At 44.2% G+C, this 21,622-nt stretch overlaps 1 protein-coding gene across 2 annotated transcripts in view; it reads right to left on the minus strand.

Moving 5' to 3' along the window:
• PRAG1 (PEAK1 related kinase activating pseudokinase 1) overlaps positions 1-21,622 on the minus strand; it is a 47,758-nt gene extending 26,136 nt beyond the window's left edge. The window contains exons 1-3 of one of the 2 annotated variants that reach the window (XM_019522312.1): positions 21,597-21,622; positions 17,429-17,846; positions 12,541-14,417 (exon numbers count right to left, since the gene is read on the minus strand). In XM_019522312.1, the coding sequence (XP_019377857.1) occupies positions 12,541-14,417; positions 17,429-17,761 (2,210 nt within the window). In that variant the 5' untranslated portion in view covers positions 17,762-17,846; positions 21,597-21,622. Of the gene's footprint in view, positions 1-12,540; positions 14,418-17,428; positions 17,847-21,291; positions 21,369-21,596 lie in introns of those variants that run through there. The other variant, XM_019522313.1, reaches the window with a different exon arrangement.

A 21,622-nucleotide genomic window follows, 5' to 3' on the forward strand; every position in this document is an offset into this window, starting at 1 on the left:
GCTCCAGCCCAAAATGCGGTTTGGCTGGCCATGCCTCCCCCTCACCCCCGGCCAGTGTCTAGATGGCTATGCGCCCTCCATCTCCCCCATGCTCCGCGTTTGATGTGCCATGGTGCCTTTTTATTTAGGTAAGTGTGCTGTGGGGCGAAAAAGTTTGGGAAACGCTGCCCTAAACATACCAAGAAAGCTGTGATATACAGCCAAGCCTCCAGATATCACCAAATCTGCACTGAGGAGAACACCCGGGACTGCCACCTCACAAATCTTAAAAAGGCTTTCATTCAACAAGGACACTTCTCCAAAGAGACAGATCACATATTTGAAAGAGCCACCCAGATACCACATGAAGAACTGCTGCAGCACAGAAGGAAATCCCCCATGAATAGCACACCACTGGTTACGACATCACTCTTCCCTCAAACCTATATGGAAAATCCTCAAACAATTGCAACCCATACTAGAAGGAGACTCAATTCTTAAAGAGATCTTCCCAGAACCACCCATCCTAACCTTCAAACAAGTACCGAACCTTGCTAACCTCATCACCAGAAGCAAACTTCCTATTGCCCAAAATACACACCAAATGGATCCAGACCACGCCATGACAAGAAATGCAAAACTTGCCAACATATCTCTACCACCTCCACAATTACTACACCCCACAACGGAAATCTATCGAAGACAAGAATACCCAATTACCAGTGGAGGCACACTTCTCACAAGAAAACCACACTCTCTCCAATCTCTTAGCTCTAGTTCTCAAAGGGAATTTACAAAACACTTTTCACAGACAAGCTGTGACTGTCGGGCTTTGACTATCCGCTCTTGGGCAGCCCTTGCCTGTGAGATGGACGTTGGGTGTTCACCGGGCTTGCCCTTTTGACCAAGCAGGTGTCCCTTCCACAACTTGCCTTCCCTGCTCTCGCCTGCCACAACTTGCTGGTTACTCAGTGGTTGGGGATGGCCGTCAGATATACTTAGTGGCCTGCGGTTCACCTGATGGTCCCTCATGGGGCTCCGCCTCCCCTACACCCCGGCCTCACTCCTCCTCAGGCACAATTGATCCTTGTTGGCCTCGGCCTGTCCAGGGAGTTGTGTCCCTTCCGTTGGCCACCTGGAGTGCCTGCCTGACAATGGGAACTCCATCCTCTTGGGCCTGTCTCCACTCCACCTTCCTCCTCTCCTCTCACCCCTTCTCTCAGAGAAACAAAAAAAAAGGAAGACCTCTGAGGTGCTCCCCTCGGCCCCAGTGCACAGGTAGCTTACAAAGCCCTCCCCTCCTCAGCCCCTTCCCAACCGGGGAAAACAAAAGGAAACGGGTCGTCCCAGTGACCCTATGCCCGAACCTGCCCCTAGGCTAAACTACGTCAGGCTTCCGCCCTGCTATATTAACTTCAGGTGCCCTTTTAAATCCTCCCGCACCCTTGGCGCTCTTCACCCTCCGCCGCTGACCTGGCCAGGAAGGGCGGCGATACCCGCCTCGATTGCGGTCTCTCCGGGATTCCTCTTGGGGTCCCTCCCTCCGGCGTGGGTCCCCGCTTGCTCTGGTCACTCTGCCTCTCCCACCTGGGATCTTGCTGAGCCTCCTGTCTGTTCCTGGATCCTTGTTCGGGTCCAGAATCTCTGCTGCCTTCCAGTCTCTGGCTCCCGGTGTTCCACTGGATTCGGTGGCACCCGCGGTGAGGGTTTCCTTCCTTCTTGGGTCTGGCCAGGGTCCTCTCTCTCTCTCTCTCTCTCCCCCCTTCTGCGGCGTTGGCCGCCATTTTTATTCTTGCTGGCTGGCGTCTGGAGCTGACGTCACTGGCCAGCCATAGCCATATAAAACAAGCAGCTGACGAGCCACGTGGGTTCTCCCTGCTGCTTCTGCTGCTCCGCGCCCCCTGTTGCAGGTAAATGCTTACTTATATGTCCCTCCCTGGGACACCAGCCTATGAACTTCATTTCATCAACCTCCTGGATACAAAAAAAATTGTGGACTAAATATAGACAATGGATTTATGACACATTATAACCTGCCTGACATCTGACTCCCCAGGTACCTCTCCACTATTGACTTGCTACATTCATCCCCTTTCCCCTCCTCACCCAGTCTGTCTCTTATCCACTGACTCCTCAATTTACAATCTTCACAGACTAGCTTTCCTGGATGCATACCAGCCTTTGGCTTCTTTACTATTCATTCCATCCAAGAAGAACACACACTGACTGTAGATGCTTCCTCAGCATGATGAAGGGTTTTTAAACCTGAAACCTTCTTAAGAAAACATTTTCCAACTATTTAGTTGGTCTAATAAAAGATATATTTACCCAAAGAACCTTGTCTGCCTATGTCCTTAGACCAACACAGCTACAACCTACACCCCTGAAGCATTTTTATTTCTCCTGTTGGGGCATAAAGTGCTCCCATTATTTGAATAGGGAGACATCGGTGATTTTCCAGAAGGCGATCCTATTTCTAGAATGGGAGTAGCTTGCCTACCCAGAGGAGGTAACAAGTTAGTCACAAATTGCACTTTGTTGGTCCACAGGATGAAACAGAATTCTGTCCTAAGTGCTTTGCTGAACTGAACTTTAAAGTCACTTTACTCTATGAAACACACTTAGATGCACAAAAATAAGCTTTCAGGTCAGCAACTTTTAGTTCTCTGAATTCTTTCCTTTCTTTTCTTAGATATTGGAACTTTGTATTACATTAGCTAATGCAAACTCTGAAGCAGGGCATATATTTAAGATTGCTTTAAGGGCTTGGTTTTATATTTTCCCAGAAATATGATGTTACAAAAGAATGCTGATTTATGTCATTCTTTCTTGTAACTTGAATAGGCTTTGTACGCTTGGAAAAATTCAATAAAAAGAAATTACAAAAAAACTGTACCGCAACAAATATTTTATTTTAGCCACTTATCTGAGATCTACCTTCAGAAATCTAAATGACAAAAGATAGCCCAGGGGCAGGTTCAAAAGATGTGATGTTTCTCAAAAAACAGCATTAGATAGTTATGTAGAGCCCTCTACCAGTTCATACAATCAGATACACAGTGGCTGCATTTACATGTGAGGTGGACTGCGCAGTAACCAGCGTTACTGCGCAGTACTGTCACCACACGTTTCTTCCCCCACAAGCTACTGTGCAGTAGCTCTTTATTACTATACAGTAGTCTCAGGGCACAGTTAGTGCCTGGCAATGCTACTGTGTGGTAGCAACGAGTTGAGCTAGGAGCTGAGGCACAGTAGCTTGCTGCTACTGTGCTGCCGTAGTGCCTTGTGTAGGCGCATCCAGTGGGATCATCCATTTGGCACTAAGTATCTGTTCAGAATAATTTGATCTCTCTGCATGTTAATCTCTTTCCTGTTTTTTTTTGCACCTTAGTTCTGTACCTCTCTTTCATTTTCTTTAGTAAAACACTAAACCCTCTGTCAAAAGCTACAGACATCTAACAGGTAGCATTTGTGTACTCTGTTCTCATTTATTCTGTTTGTTTTACAGCACAGCTTGGTAATGTGATTTGCTAAGTCCCACATCCATGTTATATATACTATATACCTGCAACATCACATTCACTGTCTGCTGGCAGGATTGAAGTTTTGGACTTCAAAAAATCAATTTTCAACAAGCTCAGGGCAATAGTAGGAGAAGCACTGCGGGACCAGGGACTGAAGGTGAAAGGAGTGCATGAAGAGTGGTTATTCCTCAAGGTTATGATCCTCAAAGCACAAAAGAAGTTCATTCCCATGTGGAGGAAAGGTAGCAGAAGGGCTGGGAAGCCCTCTTGGCTTAATAGGGATATCAGGGTCCTCTTGAAAAAGAAGAAAGAGGCATATAAACAATGAAAGCTTGGGACAGTCCCCAAGGAGGACTACACAAGAATGGCCCGCACTTGTAGGGAGCAGATCAGAAAGGCTAAGGCAGTGACTGAATTTAAACTAGCAATGGGCATCAAGGACAATAAGAAGTCCTTCTTCAGGTATGTAGGGAACAGGAGGAAAACAAATGGAAGTGTGGGGCCCCTGCTTAACAACTCAGGACTGCTGGTTGCCAACACTCAGGAGAAACCCAAATACCTGAATGACTATTTTGCTTTGGTATTTTACCGGACGAAAGGGAAAATCATGCTAGATAGGGTACAGAATAGGCATGGTGATGCTGTTGACGCTGAGCTGGTGAGTGATCAGTTAGAACAGTTAGACATTTGTAAGTCAGCAGGGCCAGATAAACTTCATCCAAGAGTGCTGAACGAGCTGGCTAAAGTCATTGCAGGACCTCTAGTGAAACTCTTCCAAAACTTGTGGCACTCAGGGGAGGTCCCTGAAGACTGGAAGAGGGCCAGTGTTGTGCCTGTCTTCAACAAGGGGAGGAGGGAGGACCCAGGCAACTATAGGCCAGTTAGCTTAACTTCTCTCTCAGGGAAAATCCTAGAAAAATTCATTAAGAAGTCCATGTGCAATAGGCTTGCAGAAGGCATGATTCTGAATGACAGCCAGCATGGCTTTCTTGTGGGCAGGTCTTGTTTTACCAATCTCATTTCCTTCTATGACTAGGTAACTCACCACCTGGATAAGAGAGAGGAGGTTGACATTGTGTACCTTGACTTCCAAAGGCCTTTGGATCTGGTATCCCATGATATTCTCACAGGAAAACTGAAGGATTGTGGGTTAAATTGCTCAACAGTTAGGTGGGTAAGAAGCTGGCTGCGGGATAGGACCCAGAGAGGTCTAATGAACCAGTCTGTGTCGTCCTGGCGAGAAGTGGCCAGTGGTGTCCGTCATGGGTCTGCACTCGGTCCAGTGCTTTTCAACATCTTTATCAATGATTTGGATGTAGGGGGAAAGAGGTCACTGGCCAAGTTCGCGGATAACACCAAATTATGGGGAAGCATGGTCATGCTTGAAGATAGGTTGCAGATACAGGCGGACCTAAGCAGGCTGGCAAATTGGGCGGATTGGAAGCAGATGAAGTTCAACACTGAGAAGTGTAAAATGCTCCATCTGGGGATGAACAATCCCTAACTCATTTACAGATCTGGTGGCGCCAAACTGACTAGCACCATGACTGAAAGGGACCTAAGGGTAATAATTGACCATAGTGTGAATATGAGCCATCAGTGCAATGCTATAGCCAGCAGGGCAAACAATACTCTGGTGTGCATCAACCAATGCATCTCAAGCAAAACCAAGGAAGTGATTCTTCTGCTTTACTCAGTATTGGTGAGACTGCAGCTGGAGTACTGTGTCCAGTTCTGGGTGCTGCACTTCAACAAGGACATGGAAAAGTTTGAGAGAGTCCAGAGAAGGTCCACCTGTATGATCAGAGACTTTCCATGTATGGCTTGCCTTGCAAGGCTGAGGGACTTGGGTCTCTTCAGCCTAAAAATGAGAAGGCTGAGAGGGGATTTGGTAGTAGCTTACCACTCTATCAAGGGAATACATCAAAGGCTTGGCAAACAACTGTTTACCAGGGAACCCTTGGGGAAAACCAGGAGTAATGGCCACAAACTCCTGGAAGACTGTTTCAGGCTTAATACTAGGAAAAACTTCTTCACAATTAGAGAATCCAGACAGTCGAATAAACTCCCTCCAGAAGTGGTGCAATCTATCTACCCTGGAAATCTTCAAGAAGAGACTGCATGGTCACCTCGCTGCGGTCACCTGACCTCAGTTGTCTTTCCTGCCTAGTGCAGGGGGACTGGACCCTATGATCTTGTGAGGTCCCTTCCAGCCCCTTACAATTTATGAATCTATGAACATGCTTACGAGACATGTACTTGTTAGAGCATTTTGAAGATAGTATTAATTATGTTAAAACCAATTAGAGTGCTAACACCAAAAGATGCTACAGAGATAATTGGTATGTATTTTCAGGCCAGAAGAAGCTGCTACGGATGCTTACTCAGCCTCCATAACACAGGCTGGAGGATTTTACTCAAGCATTCTTGCAGACAAATAACTTGTGGCTGAACTACAACATCACTTTTAGAAAGAAATATAATGACGATTTAGAGATTCCCAGTGATGGAGAATCCACTACACATTGTTAAGAATTTCAAGAGTTGTTTACCCTGCAATATTTTGAAACAGAATAAAAATCTCTTCCTTGTTCAATCTCTTTTCTCATGCAATGTCATAATTCAACCAGTTTTCCCTACAGATTCAGGTTTTATAGATGTAAATGTCTATTTTTTTAAATAAAAAAAGCAAAACAGATAGGAAACAAAAACCAAAGAACTCAAAAAAGAAGCAAAGAAAGGCCTGTCTCCATTACCTTAGGACCATGCTGGAGAGCACTGGAGGGAAGCATGTTTTGTCTGCTCCACACATACTACATGCTGTAACACAATGGGAGCACTACAGCACTACATGCAGTAAGACAAACTATGCACACATGCCACAAAGAGGTTGCTATGCCTCTTCGGGCACACATGCTGCAAGTTGGCCACCCCTGCTATAACAAGTATCCTGTTAGTGAGGTGCTGGGCACATGTCAGTCACTTGATCTCTCAGGAGGTTGTACAGTATGTGCCCAATACTGCACCAAGTGGGCTACAACATCTGGTTTGAAGAGTAGCTTGCGCAGAATGGGGCCATGGGGGTGACCATGTAGTATACTTCATTATGGTGTTCCCTGGCATGTTCCTGAGGGGACAGAGGCATGCCAAAAAAGCTCTAGGGGTGGAGTTGGGAAACTTTTTAGGCTGCAGCCTGAATGATAAAGTTCAGGTCGGAGGAAGTACAGGGTGCCAGGACCCAGAGGCTGTCCCTGCTTCTTCTTGTGGTGGTACAGAAAAGTGACCACTGCTGAAGCCATCCACTGCTGAATGACCCCCAATCCCCATGTCTGCAAGCCAAGTTACATGGCTCTGTGGGCTGGATTTGGCCTGCAAGGGTATAGGTTGCCAACCCACGGTCCAGGGCTTCACTATATAGCTAAACAATACATCCAAAAGGCACAAACCCAGCACCTTCGTTTTGCATATCAGCTTTATAACATATCACACCTAAACCAATGATGGATGATACCAGTGACGGGGATGGATTATATTAGACATGACCTGTATATACACTTTCCCTCTAAAGCAGGGGCTGGCGATTTTTCAAGTCATGGGCCAGAACAATTAGGCTCCAGTCCAGCACAGGCCTGGTGGCTTCAGTAGTGCATCAAGAGGGAGGGGGTTTTGCCTGGGTTGTGCCAGGGCCAGGCAGCTGGAAGCTGTGTTGGTGCTACCACTGCTTTTCCCAGCCCCCAGTTGGGGTCTGAGCACAGCTTCCAGCTGGTGGGGAGCTGTGCTGGGGCCACGCAGCTAGGAGCAGCACCAGGGCCAGGAAGCTGGAGGCTGCATTTACGCAACCCCATTTCTCTCCATCCCCTTCCCCCTCCCAGCTGCAGTGTAGGCACAGGTGGAAGCTGGCCACCCCTGTTCAGTTTCCTACCAGCAGGAAGCTGTAGCCAGGAAGCAGGGGACAAGAAGAAATGGCAGCAATGCAGGTGCAGCTTCCAGTTGCCCGGCCCCAGCACAGTTCCTCATTGTCTACCACTACCACAGGTGCAAAGAAAGACCTTCCAGCTCCACATGTCATATACAGTAGCTCTGAGACCTGGATCTGGCCTGTGGGCTGTATGTTCCTGATCCCTGCTCTAAAGCATCAACTACTGCCACTGTTGGAGACAGGCCTATTTGTATACAATGACCATGGACTTAGACCCACCAGGAATTAGCTCCCTCTGCCCTGCTCCAGATGTGAGTTGCAGGGAACAGCTGCACAAACTGCCAGGCTCAGCCAGGGCCAGCTCTGGTTCTGCACAGGTTTCTCTTTCCAGTACCTCCTCCCTACCAGGAGAGAAAATGGCAGGGGAGGGAGCAGCCAGGCAGGGGAGAGGCACTTCAAGGAGGAATCTGTGTGAGGATGTCATTGACCCTATCTGACCCAGACACGGATGGAGTCCCATAGCCTCTCCGGTCCTGCTTCTGCGGGGGCTGCAGGGAGAAGCTGCACAGGGATCCAAGCTTCACCAGGATAGTGGTGGTAGGGGTTTAGCTCCTCTTTCCAGCATCTGCTCCCAGTCAACAGGGGACACATGAGGACTGGGAGGGCAGGGAGCAGGTACCAGAGCGAAGAACCTCACTTCCCTGCCACCACTGTCTCTGGGGCTCTATCCATGTCTGCATCAGATGGGGACAGCAGTAGCAGCAGTGATAGGGGGTTTCCCCATTCAAGCACCTCATCCCTGCCTGGCTCCCTAGTGTCCACAGGCTCCAGCCACTCCTTGCTCCCACTTTCTGTCTGAGGGGTGGAGTAACAAGCCTCCCTTTAAGGAATTCTAGATGTGCCCACTCAAACAATTCCCACAGTTGAGAATAAATATGCTTGATCTTAGCCAAAACACTAAGATCAAGTGTATTCTCAACTATACTATATTTCAGTATACATTATCATGATCCTTTTCTTGCACTGCAAGGTTAGTGTTTTTAAAGGGCTTGTATTGCCTTTATTCTGTCTTAGGCATATTAAATATTCCCCCTTTTTCTGTAACAGTTTAATAGTATGAATGCTCTGAACTATTTTCTCCAAGGTACACATTAAAGCAAGTGTTTTCAGATGGTGGTGTTAGGTGCCAGCCTCTGTTGTGTCCGATTTACACTGCTCTGATAGCACAAAATGTCCCATAACCAGCGTTTCTGGCCATGGAAGGACCCTTCAGTGGCAGAAGCAGAATTATAGCTCCAATGGCACAGTTTGTTTTTGAGGCACCAGGGAGCAAGGCTGGTGGGCAGTTGACCTGCCCTGTGCTTTCCTGCACACTGGCCATCCCTGCCTGTCATCAAATAGTCACCTGCGGCCCGTAACAGCTGGCTTTGTTTAGACGGGCCTCTGAACAGGTTTAACAAAAGCCCAAGATTAAATCTGAGTCAAGTCTGCACTGCAAAGTTTTTTCAATATTGCTATGTGGACAAGGAGAATGAAAAAATCATTATATCCCCTAACCAGCATAGCTCTGCAGGCAAGCCTTTCCATAGATGCAACCATGGCTGTAGAAGAGTGCTTCTGTTATCTTAGCCTAATGCCTGTCAGTCATAGAGGTGGTGTAACTATGCCAACAGAAATTCCTTTGCTGGCATATGTCTTGTCTCCACTAGGCGGCTCTGCTGGCACAGCTCTGAGAGCAAAGCCTCTTCCAGCACAGATACACTCTTTTACAGACTTTCCAGCACTGGGAAGACACGAATTCGGCTGGAAGCCACCTCTGCATTGTCCCAAATTGTACTGTGAGCTCCTCAGCAGCAGCCAAGGAACTAGTCTTAAACCTACAGATTAGGCTTAAGCCAAAGTGGATTTTTAGTCTTCCATGATTAAATTCAATGGTCTGACCCTTTATATGAAAAATGCTTATTAAGTTTCCACATATTTAGCAGAACCACAGTTTGGCAAACACTGCACACAGATCAAGAGAGGAGGAATATAAACACATGCTTACCCTATATACAGGTATTCTACATACATCTCTGCACACATGCTAACAGGCCCACACACAAGCAATAATGTGCTATGCTGTGCATGAAACATGCTCAAAGAAACAAAAGTTAAAATGGAAATGAGAACATGTACAAAGAAGGTGAACAGGTTGATATTTTTGAATTTATGAAACCTGTGAAACTGCGACCCAATCTTTTTAAGGCCATTGCAGGGGAGTTGGTAGCTGGGGGTAAATATCTGCTCTTTGGATAGTTGGAATGGAGGGGATCAAGGCATCTACCATTCAGATACACCACAATCTAGTCTATTGTCAGAAGACACAAGTGGATAAAATGTATCACTGTTGCCTACTTCAATAACTGGAACTGATTTAAGGGATCCCAAGATGTGGGAACATATATGTGGGAACATATGATCATATAAATTCAACTTTCATTTTTTAAAGTTTAACTTTCTAACCCTTGTGTGTGTGAAGACAAGTTCTGAATGGGACTGAGGAGTAATGGCTGCAGTAGTCTTTGTCTGAGTATGCAGGTAGTCTGTGATGACACTGAGGGGAGGAAGTTTCCCATCAGGGTCCCTGTAGCGTTAACTCCAATACACACTATTATAAGCAGCCTTTACCGGTCCTACAGCAGAAGGGGAGGAACACAGCACACCCTTCAAGCACAAACTTCAACAACTAGCATATTAGAACTGAAGAGCCCTCCTGCCCAAGATCACCATCCCTACTAGGGTGGCAACCCTGGGAAGAAAGGAAGGAGGGCTCAGCTACCACAGGAGAACTCCAATCCCTCATAGAGAAAAGGGGCTCCATGTTACTGCTCTGACTTTTCAGGAAGGAAACAGCCACTTACCACATCAAAGTGGGGGAGGAGAGCAATGATGGAAGGGCAGGGTCAGATAGGCTGTCACAAAGTCTAAGGCCCTGGGCTGACTTCATTAGGCTCTGCCAGCACCTCACATTTCTTGCCTCCATAAATAACTTCCTGTTTCCTACATTCCTGTAATTCTTGTGCATTCAAGTGATACTGAATGAGATGCACAACTCTCTCTTCCACAGCAACGTATTTTCACAGCTTTCTATTCTGCTAAAGTCTGAACCAGACTAAGTATTCTGGAAAGAACACAGTCATAAGCCACAGTTTAATGTGAGGAACAACATGCCAGCAGCCATGGACAAAAGTACACAAGGTCAGAGTCAAAGTGTTTTTCTGCTGCTATATTTGATATTAAAGCAGGCTCTCTGTGGTCCCTTTCTTACCCTCCATGTCAATCTGGAGGTGCACCTGCCACAGCAAGAAGAATGTGTGACATAAGGCTTTTCTGAAAAGCTGTCCTTCCATGAATGCTCTCCGTTCTCCGACTGCTGAGGAGTTCTAAAGCTTTCTATTCTTTCCCTTTTTTTCAGAAATGCATTTGGTCTATTGTTTAGCTATTCTAAAAACTCATCTTCTCTATTATGCAAGGTGTAAGAAATCTCAAGTTCAACAACGGAATATTAAGATGCAACTAAATTTACACTACGGCAAACTAAAATTCTCTAGTAAACCAGTTTCACCACTTCCTTTGGCTTCAAAGCCTAGTAGCTAGACTTGCCTCTTTTTCAAACACCTCTCTTTCTCCTTTACTTATAAAAAATGTACTAGAAGTTATATGTCTTGTGACTTAATCATATTGGGGAGGAATGGACAAGTTATAAAATGGAAGGGTTTGTTAATTTAATTTCATCTTCTGCATACCCATTGTAAGCATCTACCTCAGCTACCAAATTGCCTGATTTACCAAGAGCCCTGGGAAGAATTTAGATTTATAAATTGTTAGAAATGGAAGGGACCTTGCAGATCATTGGGTCCAGCCTCCCTGCTCTAGGCAGGAAGACAACTGGGGTTAAATGACCCCAGCAAGGTTACTGTCCAGTCTCCTCTTGAAAACCTCCAGGGTAGGTGACTGCACCACCTCTGGAGGGAGTTTATTCCAGAGTCTGGACACCCTGACTGTGAAGGAGTTTTTTCTGGTAATAAGCCTGAAGCAGCCTTCCAGGAGTTTGTATCCATTGGTCTTGGTCTTCATTTGAATTTTTACTGAGGGACACTTAAATGCAGAAAAATAATGTAACAAATAGTGAGAGGACCAGTTATTATTGGAAGGCAGCAGACCTTTCAGAGAGATAGCTCTTTTTCATATACATTTAATATATATAATTGCTACTTTAACTTTCTTCTAATATAATTTTTGAATGCAAAAACAAAGTCAAACACTCAGAAGTTAGGAAATACTGGAGTTAAGCTGGTTTGCGCAACCAGAGTTCTGTCCCTTTGCAAGTACATTTTATCAGTCTTTAGTTACCTGATCACATAAAGGACCCTGTTTCCTATCTCCCCAACAACTTTTAAATGTCTACTCCAAAGCATGTAGATGCTTGAGCTTCTCAATTTTTAACATATACAAAATGATGTATTTTCTCTTAACTTTGTTCTCAGAAATGGCTAAGCCCTTTTCAGTTGAAACAATGCTGCTACTACTATTACTACAACAGCCTAAGGGAGACACCCATTAGGCAGAATTTCAGCCCAAACAGTTAATATTTTGCAAAGTTAAAAGCAACTAAAAAAAGTGTTGGTGAACCTTAACTAGAGGTTCTCTCTAATAAATGTATATCGCCTAGGATTTTATAACCTGTTCTTTGGTTGCTATCTGAGTATTCCTATGCATGACAGGGCTTCTCAGTCCACGTCTGACTTAGGAAATGCTGAGTTTCCTGGGTCTTTACATCAATATAATGAAGAAAAGAGCACATAAAACAAGTGCAACCAGAAGCTCTTTTTTGTATCAACTCTAAAGGACTGTCACAACTTATCACAGCATTTGTACAGGGGCTTATAAAGATCTGGCATGATAGGAAAGAAAGTATGCAGCTGCACAGCAATTCCAGAAAGTCAGTTCTTATCAGGCCATTCATATTTTAAATCAGGATAAAAAAAGAAAGGCCTCCTTCAGTTAAATACATAACTCGTAATCATCTTCAGTACAAAAATTAACACCAGAACACTTTCATACATCCAACTGTACCTGGATTGTTTCTTTGGAGGTGGAGGAGGAGGTACAAATTCCTCAATTTCCTTCTTGTCTGAAGGGAAATCAAAAGCAAAAGATGCTGATTTGCATATCCCAGGGGTGTTTTCCTGAAGACTGCAGTCTTCCATTTGATGGGCAGTGACACTGCTGGGAGCACTAGCTGGTCCATTATCCATGTCCCTTGCCTGTGGGTAGTTTAAGAGCTCCTGCTCTTCCTCCCCTTCCTCCTCTATTCGGCATTGCCTACTCCATGCTGCAACTGTGTTTTTATGCTTTCTCTCATAGGAGGAGACTGGCAGACCCCTGCTGAGCTCCTCTGCTGGCATCCTATTGATATGAGAACAGAAAGAGGGCAAAGCCTCAAAAACATTGGTATCTGTACAGTTGCTTGAAGAGAGTTGGGTGCTGGGACCATCATGATCATCACTATCATGCAGTCCTGCCACAGGAGAGCTGACTGCAAGCATGTGTGTCTCCTCACTGCTAGCCTGGATGTTTCTGGACATTTTGGGAGGAACAGAAGGGCTCTCATTAACTAAGTACTTGCTGTCTGTTTGTTGATGAAATCTATGGCTGTCTTCACCCAGACCCATCCCAATACTTGCTTGGTGGCCTTCTCCATACCCAAAGGTTGGCGATGGTGTTGCAAAATCAGGATGAAAGGAGGCACTAATGCATGGCCACTGGACCCCAACAGCTGAGTCTGGGCTGCTAAGAAATATTGTCTTCTTGTCATTCTCTGCATGCGCTGCCATAATTGTGATCTTTGCTGCTATTTGCGTGGTGGAATCCTCTGTTTCACTGCTCAAATGATGCATGCCATCTCTCCAGGGGCCATCAGCCTGCTCTTTGATGGGGCTGTAGGGAGGCCTGTCTGTCTTTGTATGTGTGTTAGAATTATTTAACTGCACCTTTTTCCTCTTGGTACTTTCAGCGTAAATGGGTTCACTGTGGGCAGGTTCTGCAAGATGGGTATGCTGAGGCTCTAGTTGAGCATTCTGGGGACTGCTTGAATTTTCCAAGTGGTTTCCTTTGTTAATATCCGATTCTCTAATGAGGGGATAGCATTCATTTTCCTGGGATAAAGCAAGAGGATTGCTGCTGCTGCTCAGTACGTTGTCTGGTAAGACAGCAGCCTCAGATATGAGCGCTGACTTTTTTCTTTCTGAACACATATGATATTGTAGAGGGTCATGTAAATGGTGCTCCCTTTGCAAACATGAAGGTAAATTCAAAACTCTGCATTCATCTTCATTAAACTTTACTGACCTTGTCTTTTCCCTTGAATTCTCTGCTGGGTCCCGTTTTCCCCAGAACCCTGTAGCTGGATTTTCACTTTTATGCCATACACCCTTATCCTCTGGACATGAAGTATCCTGTGGGACAGGACTCTTTCTGCAATAGTCCATGATTGAACAGTACTCCCCACTTTCACTTTCAAGGCCTGGAGAGCAGAAATTGCCACTGCTGTCCAAGGGAAGTGTGGCTCCTTCCCTTACCTGAAAAGATGGATTTCCAGTGGAGTCCATGGTAGACATAGTACTTCTGTCAGTGACGGAGAATGATTTGTGGAAGAAGGCCCTTTGTGCCAAAGTGCACTTTTCCTTGTTAGCAAGTATAGCTCTGTCCTCCTGTCCACTCATCTCATCCACAAAAGCCAAGCTATGGAAAGAGATATTTCTTTCCACCCTACTTTCAAGGCTATGCAGGCCCACCATGGAGTAGCCTTGAGGATGCTGAACACAGTCATTTAGTGCATCTTGAACAAAGGGGTCTCTCATAATGCTGCTCCCAAAATTGTCATGGCATGTTCTTTGGGTTTCTCCATGCTTCATAAAGAGATGTTTTCCAGGAGACATTTGCCAGCTGACCTGTGTTGGTCAAAGATAAAAGTACATTTTCAGGGTGTGTATTAAAGAGAAAGAGAATTAAAAAAAAAGAAAAAAAGAAATGCAGCTCAGGTTCTCTCAGGTTTGTGGTTAGTTCTGTTCAGTGCCTGTGTACTTGTCCCACTAGTAACTAATTTAATCTTTGCCCTATTTTCTGCACTAATTCTTGCATTATTAACAAAGTCTATTGAAGAAGGCATTACATTTTCTTATTCAAGTTCTTATCTAGTAACATTTTCCACCTGACATACTGCATGTGTGTATTATATTTAGAGGCAGCAAAGAGTCACCGATTAAAAAAGTGTGTATTTACAGCAGTTTTATTTCCAGGTTTTCAACCTTTTTGGGTCAGCATACCCCCTGGCAGTCAGATGCCGAGCTGGGGGGGTTCTTCATTTCCCCCCTAGAAGAACTGCTCGTTTAGTACATTTGCTACAACACAATTACCTCTGCGCTTTTGCCTTACGATTCCTTGTCTCTGGGTAATTCTATCGATTCACCAAAGCCTGACAGAACGGAACCCTCTTGCAGTGCTTCCAATTAAAGGCTTCATACTAAAGGGCATTGATACCAGAACATTTTGGCTGCTGGGCAAAGATCCCTTCCATTTCAAGCTAGAAGTGGCAGCACTGAAATTTTTCCCTTCCGATATGCTAGAGGCACTAGTAACTCCCCACTTTCACTTACACATGTGCAGCATGCCCAGGCATTCCAGAAGACCTTATCTTTACTCCCAATAGCAAGACCTGAAGTCATGGATTCTTCTAACCCCTCCCACGACAGCAGTGTTTCCAAGCCTTTTTAGCCATATGGCTCCCTCCATAACTTTTCTGAATTTCGTGGGACTCCAGTTAAGAATCGTTGAGCTAGAATCTAAATTCAGAAAATATACGGAAGGGGCCTTGAGGCTAAAAAACCCTGAGAACTACTGATATAGCTTGTGCCAGGTAAGGGTGGTGGGGGCAGGACCTAATCTTGTCATCTTCTGCTCTTTCTCTGTCTGCTCCCTCCCAATCCCCAGTCTGTACTTGAGGGAGTAAGGATAGCCCTCTCCATTGAATCTGCTCCTGTGGGGTCTCACATGCTAATGACTGCCTTTGGGGCCCCTCCCACCACCCTTGGGAGAACAAGAGGAGCAGAGGGGATGAGCTGGACTGCACAGTAAAGTTCTGGATGCATGTCCAGAGACATGGCTGGGAATGGAGGGGACAGCAGGCATAGGGGCTGATGCCACAGTGTCAGCAGTTGCAGTCCTCAGAGGAATAGCCACAGACACTGCAGGGGTAGCTGAGGGCAAGCACAGGATACTGGACAGAGGGAGGAGAGCACCTATTTCCTTATGCAAGGGCCAGGCAGTGCAGCACCCTTAAAGAGATCTCACAGCACCCCAGCTGAGAATCAGCATCCTATGGGATAGTGGCAATTTTTCTTTTCCTCTGCTCACTAAGGGAAGAGAAGGGGAAAATCTCATTGAATGTAGAGTGTTACACGTGCCTGGTAAGTGATAAATTGTTGCATGCCAAAGACTTGAGATGGGAGAAACCTGCATGTAGGAGAATAAGCTGTCAAAGCCCAATTTCTGCTCTCAGCAACTGAGACTAAAACCAGAGTAACTGTACTGACTTTAACAGTAGAAAACTGCATTTATGCTTGTATTCCCATATGTCCTAAAAAAGGAAGTAAAGCAGAGCACTGACAGTCTAGTTAAAAGCACAAAAGCCCATTTACTCTTTGATTATAGCACAGTTCATAAGCAGCTCCAACTAATGTTTTAAGTAAATGGGAAGATAGCTGCTTACAATTTCTTGCTGGGAGTTGAAGCAGTCAGTGTTTCAAACTATGAAACTGGTACAGGACAGACATAAAAACAGAGATAAATCAGTCACTAGAAATAGAGCTTGCCATAAATCCATTTCTCTGAAACAAACTGCCTGTGCTTATTGATTAGCATATATGCACAACATCTAGAAGAAACTAGTCAAGGTGGTCAGACAGGTGAGTGGGACTAAAAACAATGTAAAACTCATGCACGGTATTCAGAATCCTGTACCAAATTATTTCTGTCATAATTAGAATGGACTTGAATCACTCTCCAGATCCAAAAATTACTCACACTTTTTTGAAGAAAATGTTGATCTAAACTTAGCCCCATCTCTACCACTAGCCACTGTTTAAGGCAATGTTCCCCTTCAGTTCATTGCCTTTAACGGTATATTAAAAAGAACTGAACGGTTGAGATTTATGAATCAGGCAGTAAAACGTTCACATTAGCCAGTTTACTGGCACAGGCTGGTAGTGATCCATTAACTAATTAAAAGTCCATTAAAAATGGATGACGGTTTGGTGATCTATATGAAAACATAGTTTCCTAGCAAGCAGGTATCTAGCCATGGGAACTGCCAATTCAGTTGGCAGCCTCAGGTGTAGCAGAAAAGCCGAGGACTACATGGACATGTAGATCCCTTCATCCTTAGAGGTGGACCCTCCAGGTCAGAACTGAGGTACACTGGCTGGGTTATGACTGGAAACATGCATGTTTAATTCATTCTGTACAAGAATCAGAGAAATTCAGCCCTTGGGGTTGTCAGGTTAATCTTTGTTACAGGAAGAAGAGAGGTGTGTATGGAATCCACAATTTTGCAATTAAAACAGCAACAAGATGAGAATATTTTTAACTTAACAAGTTTCTGAATGATTCTTTGAGAATTACACGTATAATCTAGTTCAATATTATATCATTTTAACAAGTTTTCCACCAGATTTTGCTAAGTGTTTTGCATTAGAAATTGAAAACTCTAATGTAGCCGGGCTTAAAAAACAGATAGAAAGAAGAAGAAAAAAATAAAGATTCTGGTTTTAAAAAAACGGATAAAGATAACGGAGGTAGGCTTAATATATTCCCATCATAACAAATATCCATATTGTTGCCAACCAAATGCAAGCCTTACACTAAAGGAACACTGTAAAATACCACTCCCTTCATTAATCATTACCTGTGAAATATCTGCATTCATATTCACATCCGCCCATACGTCAGAGACATCTGAGTTTATCATCGTAGGCTTCACAGCGATTGTCGGCTTTGAGTAGGGCGAGGCAGTTACACATGTATTTTCTGAGGGTATGTTCTCAGGCTTGGCTCTAACTCCATTTCGGCTGTGCAAGGGCACGTTGCTGGCTCCCAGTTCCAGAGAAGTCTGCAGTCTGTGGGAAGCTTTAGGACAAAAGCAGTTTTTGCAGGAGCCAGGCTTCCAAATGTGTTCCACAAAGTTGCTGCAGGCAGACATTTTCAAGTCTTCCAGGTTCACACTGGTGGCCCTCTGCATCTTGGGAACTGAGCTCTGCTATTCATTTTGTGTTCACTCCTTGAAGCTGGCCTTAAAGATTTGGATTATCCTATAGCTGAGCTATCTGGAAAGGCAGAATTAGTCAATTATTTTACATGGGAAAATTAGAGGATTTACACTTTTATAGGAAAAAGGGTGTAATTACACATACTCTACTTTTACTGCAAAAACTTGTTTATAAGGCTTCTTTCACAGCTTAGCTAAAGTCTATACAACCACCCAAAATCCTCAACTTCTAAGCATAGTTCTACTATGAGAATGGATAGGACATCAAGCAATCGACATTCCTTCAAAAAGTAATTCATTATTTAACAAGCACATATAACCAAACGGATTGAGTCTGAAACAAAGGTAAGAGGAACTGATAGAAACTGAATACCTTAGATATCAGTACCACAGAAAATATAGGGCTGGAAGTGACTTTAGAATGTCATTTAGTCCAAACCCCTGCTCATGGCAAGAGCACCCTGACTAAGGTATCCCAGTCAAATGTCTATCTAACCTCTTCTTGAAAATTTCCAAGCATGGAGATTCCACAACTTTTCTAGCCTGTTCCAAAGCTTAGCCACCCTTATAGTAAGAAAGTTTTTCCCGAGTTGAGGAGAAAGAATCCATTTCCACAACAAACTTTATTATTATTTATTTAGATTTATATCCCACCCGATCCAAAAGGCTCATGGTGGCATATAACAAACAAACAACATGCCTATGGGAAGAAGAGAACCAATGAAGCAAAAGACATAAGTAGTTCTGTATCCCAATGCAACTGCAATCACTCTATCGCCCTAAAACAGCAGGTTCCAAATTGTAGTTTGCGAATCACTGGCAGTCTAAGAAGCCATGGGGTAAGTGACCCATAACTGGCCTGCACATTACATCAGGCCCTATGGGCTTTTACCATGTATTCAGTTAAAACCTTGATGATAGGGATGCATAATGGTCATGAAAAATCCTCAGAGCTGACAGGATTTATTGATCCAAAAAGTTTGTGAACCATTTTTATAAGACAATGGCAATTATACTGTACATGAAAGTTAAGCTGGGACTGTATGTAAGAATAATTAAAGACTGTGTCTATTGCCACTGAACAAGACAGAGAAAAAGGCTGAGAGTCTGCAGTTGGCACCGATTTGAACAACTGCCAGGAGAGTTGCAAATAATCGTGTCAGTTCACTGTAATAGCTTATTGTTTGCAATGGTGAAACTGAAAATACATGGATTAACAACACTCTGTTAATGGATTACTTATAGATGAGGAATCCTTTCCCTATGTCCTTTCTAGTAATGGAATGAGAAAATTCCCCACGCGCAGAATTTCTTGCTATTTTGGGCCATTCCTTTCTTTTACTGCCAATGACAACTGATTTTGCACAACAGCTGCTTGACGCTAAACCTGTACAGGAATCTTTAGAAATGGAATATTCACAAAGCAAGTAAGATTTAGATGTTGCAGGAAATCCAGAGCACTGCTAGGTGGTCATGAGATGCAAATAAAATACATATAAGGACATAATGGAAAGACATATGCATTGTACCCCCATCTCTGGGGCAAAGCCTTTTTCCCCCTACAATTTTCCAAAACAACATCTCTCCCTAGGACTCCTGCTAAATGAGTGTATCCCAAGGATCAGGCCCTTGGGAAGTGGGAGACAGATTCTGGATACTAAACCAAAATCCTCCTTCTTCGTAGCATGATTCATTGCTCTCAGGGCTGAACTCTGAGCATGTGAGTTTTTAAACTACTATTCAACTATACTCCCATTGCATTACAGTACATTCATCTCAACTGCCTCACTGCAGTAACATAACAATGTCACAGACAAAACACCCAAAACAAAAAACATTATTAGCTTTACAAGACTTAGGCAGCAAATTGAGGCTTCCATATCTTTAGATGAAGCTTCACAACTGCTACAAAAGATGTTATCTGGTTGATTTTATCCACACCAAAACATTATTAGATTGAAAGTAATGCTGCACCCACTAACCTGAATGGCACTCAAGCGTTGCAGGAATAATTACTCTGGTTCTAAATGCTTGGAGATTTGGTGGCTTACCTCATGAGCTGTTGGTAGAAAAAATGATCTGTTTTGCACAGGCAATTCTCCCTAGCAATCAGTTTGCATACTAAGATCTATCTAAAGTTTTTAAACTGGAAGTCAAAATAAGATATTATTGGAAACAATTAAAACCTTAACTTTGAGGCTGAAGGTCACATCTCCATAACCAAGTATAAACAACAGTATAATTTGTAGTCCACAAACTTTTAAAAAATAGTATATTTTTGCTTTACTGTTTCCTTCAGATTCTTCAAATGGCTTGTGATTCATAATCAGGTAGATGATTGTTTTAGAACTCTGAATGTCTAAGTCAATGATTCTCAAACTGTTTAGACACAAGGCACCCCTTATTAGACCCAAGGCAACCCTTGGAAAATGCCACTTCCTCGTTTTTCCTCATTTCTTGACTACAGAAAACTAACAGAGCAGTTTGGTTGCAAAGAACTCAAAAGATCACCAGAGGTCAGAATGTTGCTGACGCTATGAACTCCTATTTGAAGTCTCTGGGTTTAATCTTGTGAATCAGGTGTAGATGTCTGCAAACTGAATGGTGTTAATATTATGTGGCATCCTAAGAAAAGACCTCACAGCTGGTTCAGAACCACTGGTCTATGCAGTCAATTGGTCCAAGATTTCCTTTTATTACCAATAATTTGATGAAAAAGTATACAAAAGGATTGAGATGGTGAGATGGTTAATATAAAGCACAAATGGTTAATAAGTTACATGGAGGACTGTTGGGTGCTATGACACTTGACAGGTACGTACATCACTTGCAATGCAAAAAAAAGGCAAGAGAAGAAAAGGGGAAAAAATCAAATTAACTGACATTCACATCAAAGTATGTAGAAAAAAGTCTTTTAAATTTCCATTTTCAGGTAGATAGTTTAGTAACAATCACTGATAACTGCAACTGTATTTTGGCTGAAATAATAAGTATACTAAGGGATATCCATGGGATAGCAACTTTATTTCCCACCCAGTGACCTTTTCTTGTGGCTCTGAATCCCAGAATCCTTTGAAGTAGTCAAAATTAATCCTTAGTTAAAAGGTAATTCCATAATACATAATAATTTGGTCGTTTTTATACTCATTGGGCCACAGAGCACCAAACTCTCTACTTAAGTCACTGCATGAACATTGTGAAATGCTGAATTTGAAAGTGTAAGCAACTCTCACATATTACATTACTGGCAATTCCTCAATATTAAGAGACCTGATAAATATGTCAAGTTCAATAAAGGCAAACCTATATCAATTTATCTTGGCCGCTCAAAGGGCTGGAACCCACGCTCAGATACTGGACGAAAGAAATGGAAGATAAAACAGATCTATTCCTTGAACGGCTTTGGGGTTTGACCTCAAAACTCTGAGCCAGTGCGTCTGTATCAACCGATGCCAACTCTTAACTATGCTGACCACATTCTCCTTACAGGAATGAGCTTTCACCCCGGAAAAGGGGCGATCCCACTTGAGGGCAGCAGAAACCTGGAAGAGCAACGCTGGTGGCAGTGGGCGCGCCAGGCGTGCGAGCCGATTCTGCCCAGGAAGCCCACGAGCCTCGGCACTTTCTCCCAAGTGCGGGATCCCCGCAGCCAGCGGGCACCCGAGACGCGTCTCCCTGCCCCTTCCCACCGCCCACATGTGGAGTCCCGGAGAGCTGCGAGCCGCGCGGACACGGGGGCACGGCGAGGGCCCGGGCGCGCAGGGACAAAGGCCCGCGGAGGCGAGGCGAGGCAGCGCCAACAACCCACCTTTGTCCGCCGAGCGGCGCGGCGCG

This window comes from Gavialis gangeticus, unplaced genomic scaffold (assembly GCF_001723915.1).
Source record: "Gavialis gangeticus isolate Ggan-Ray unplaced genomic scaffold, GavGan_comp1, whole genome shotgun sequence".
NCBI lineage: Eukaryota > Metazoa > Chordata > Crocodylia > Gavialidae > Gavialis > Gavialis gangeticus.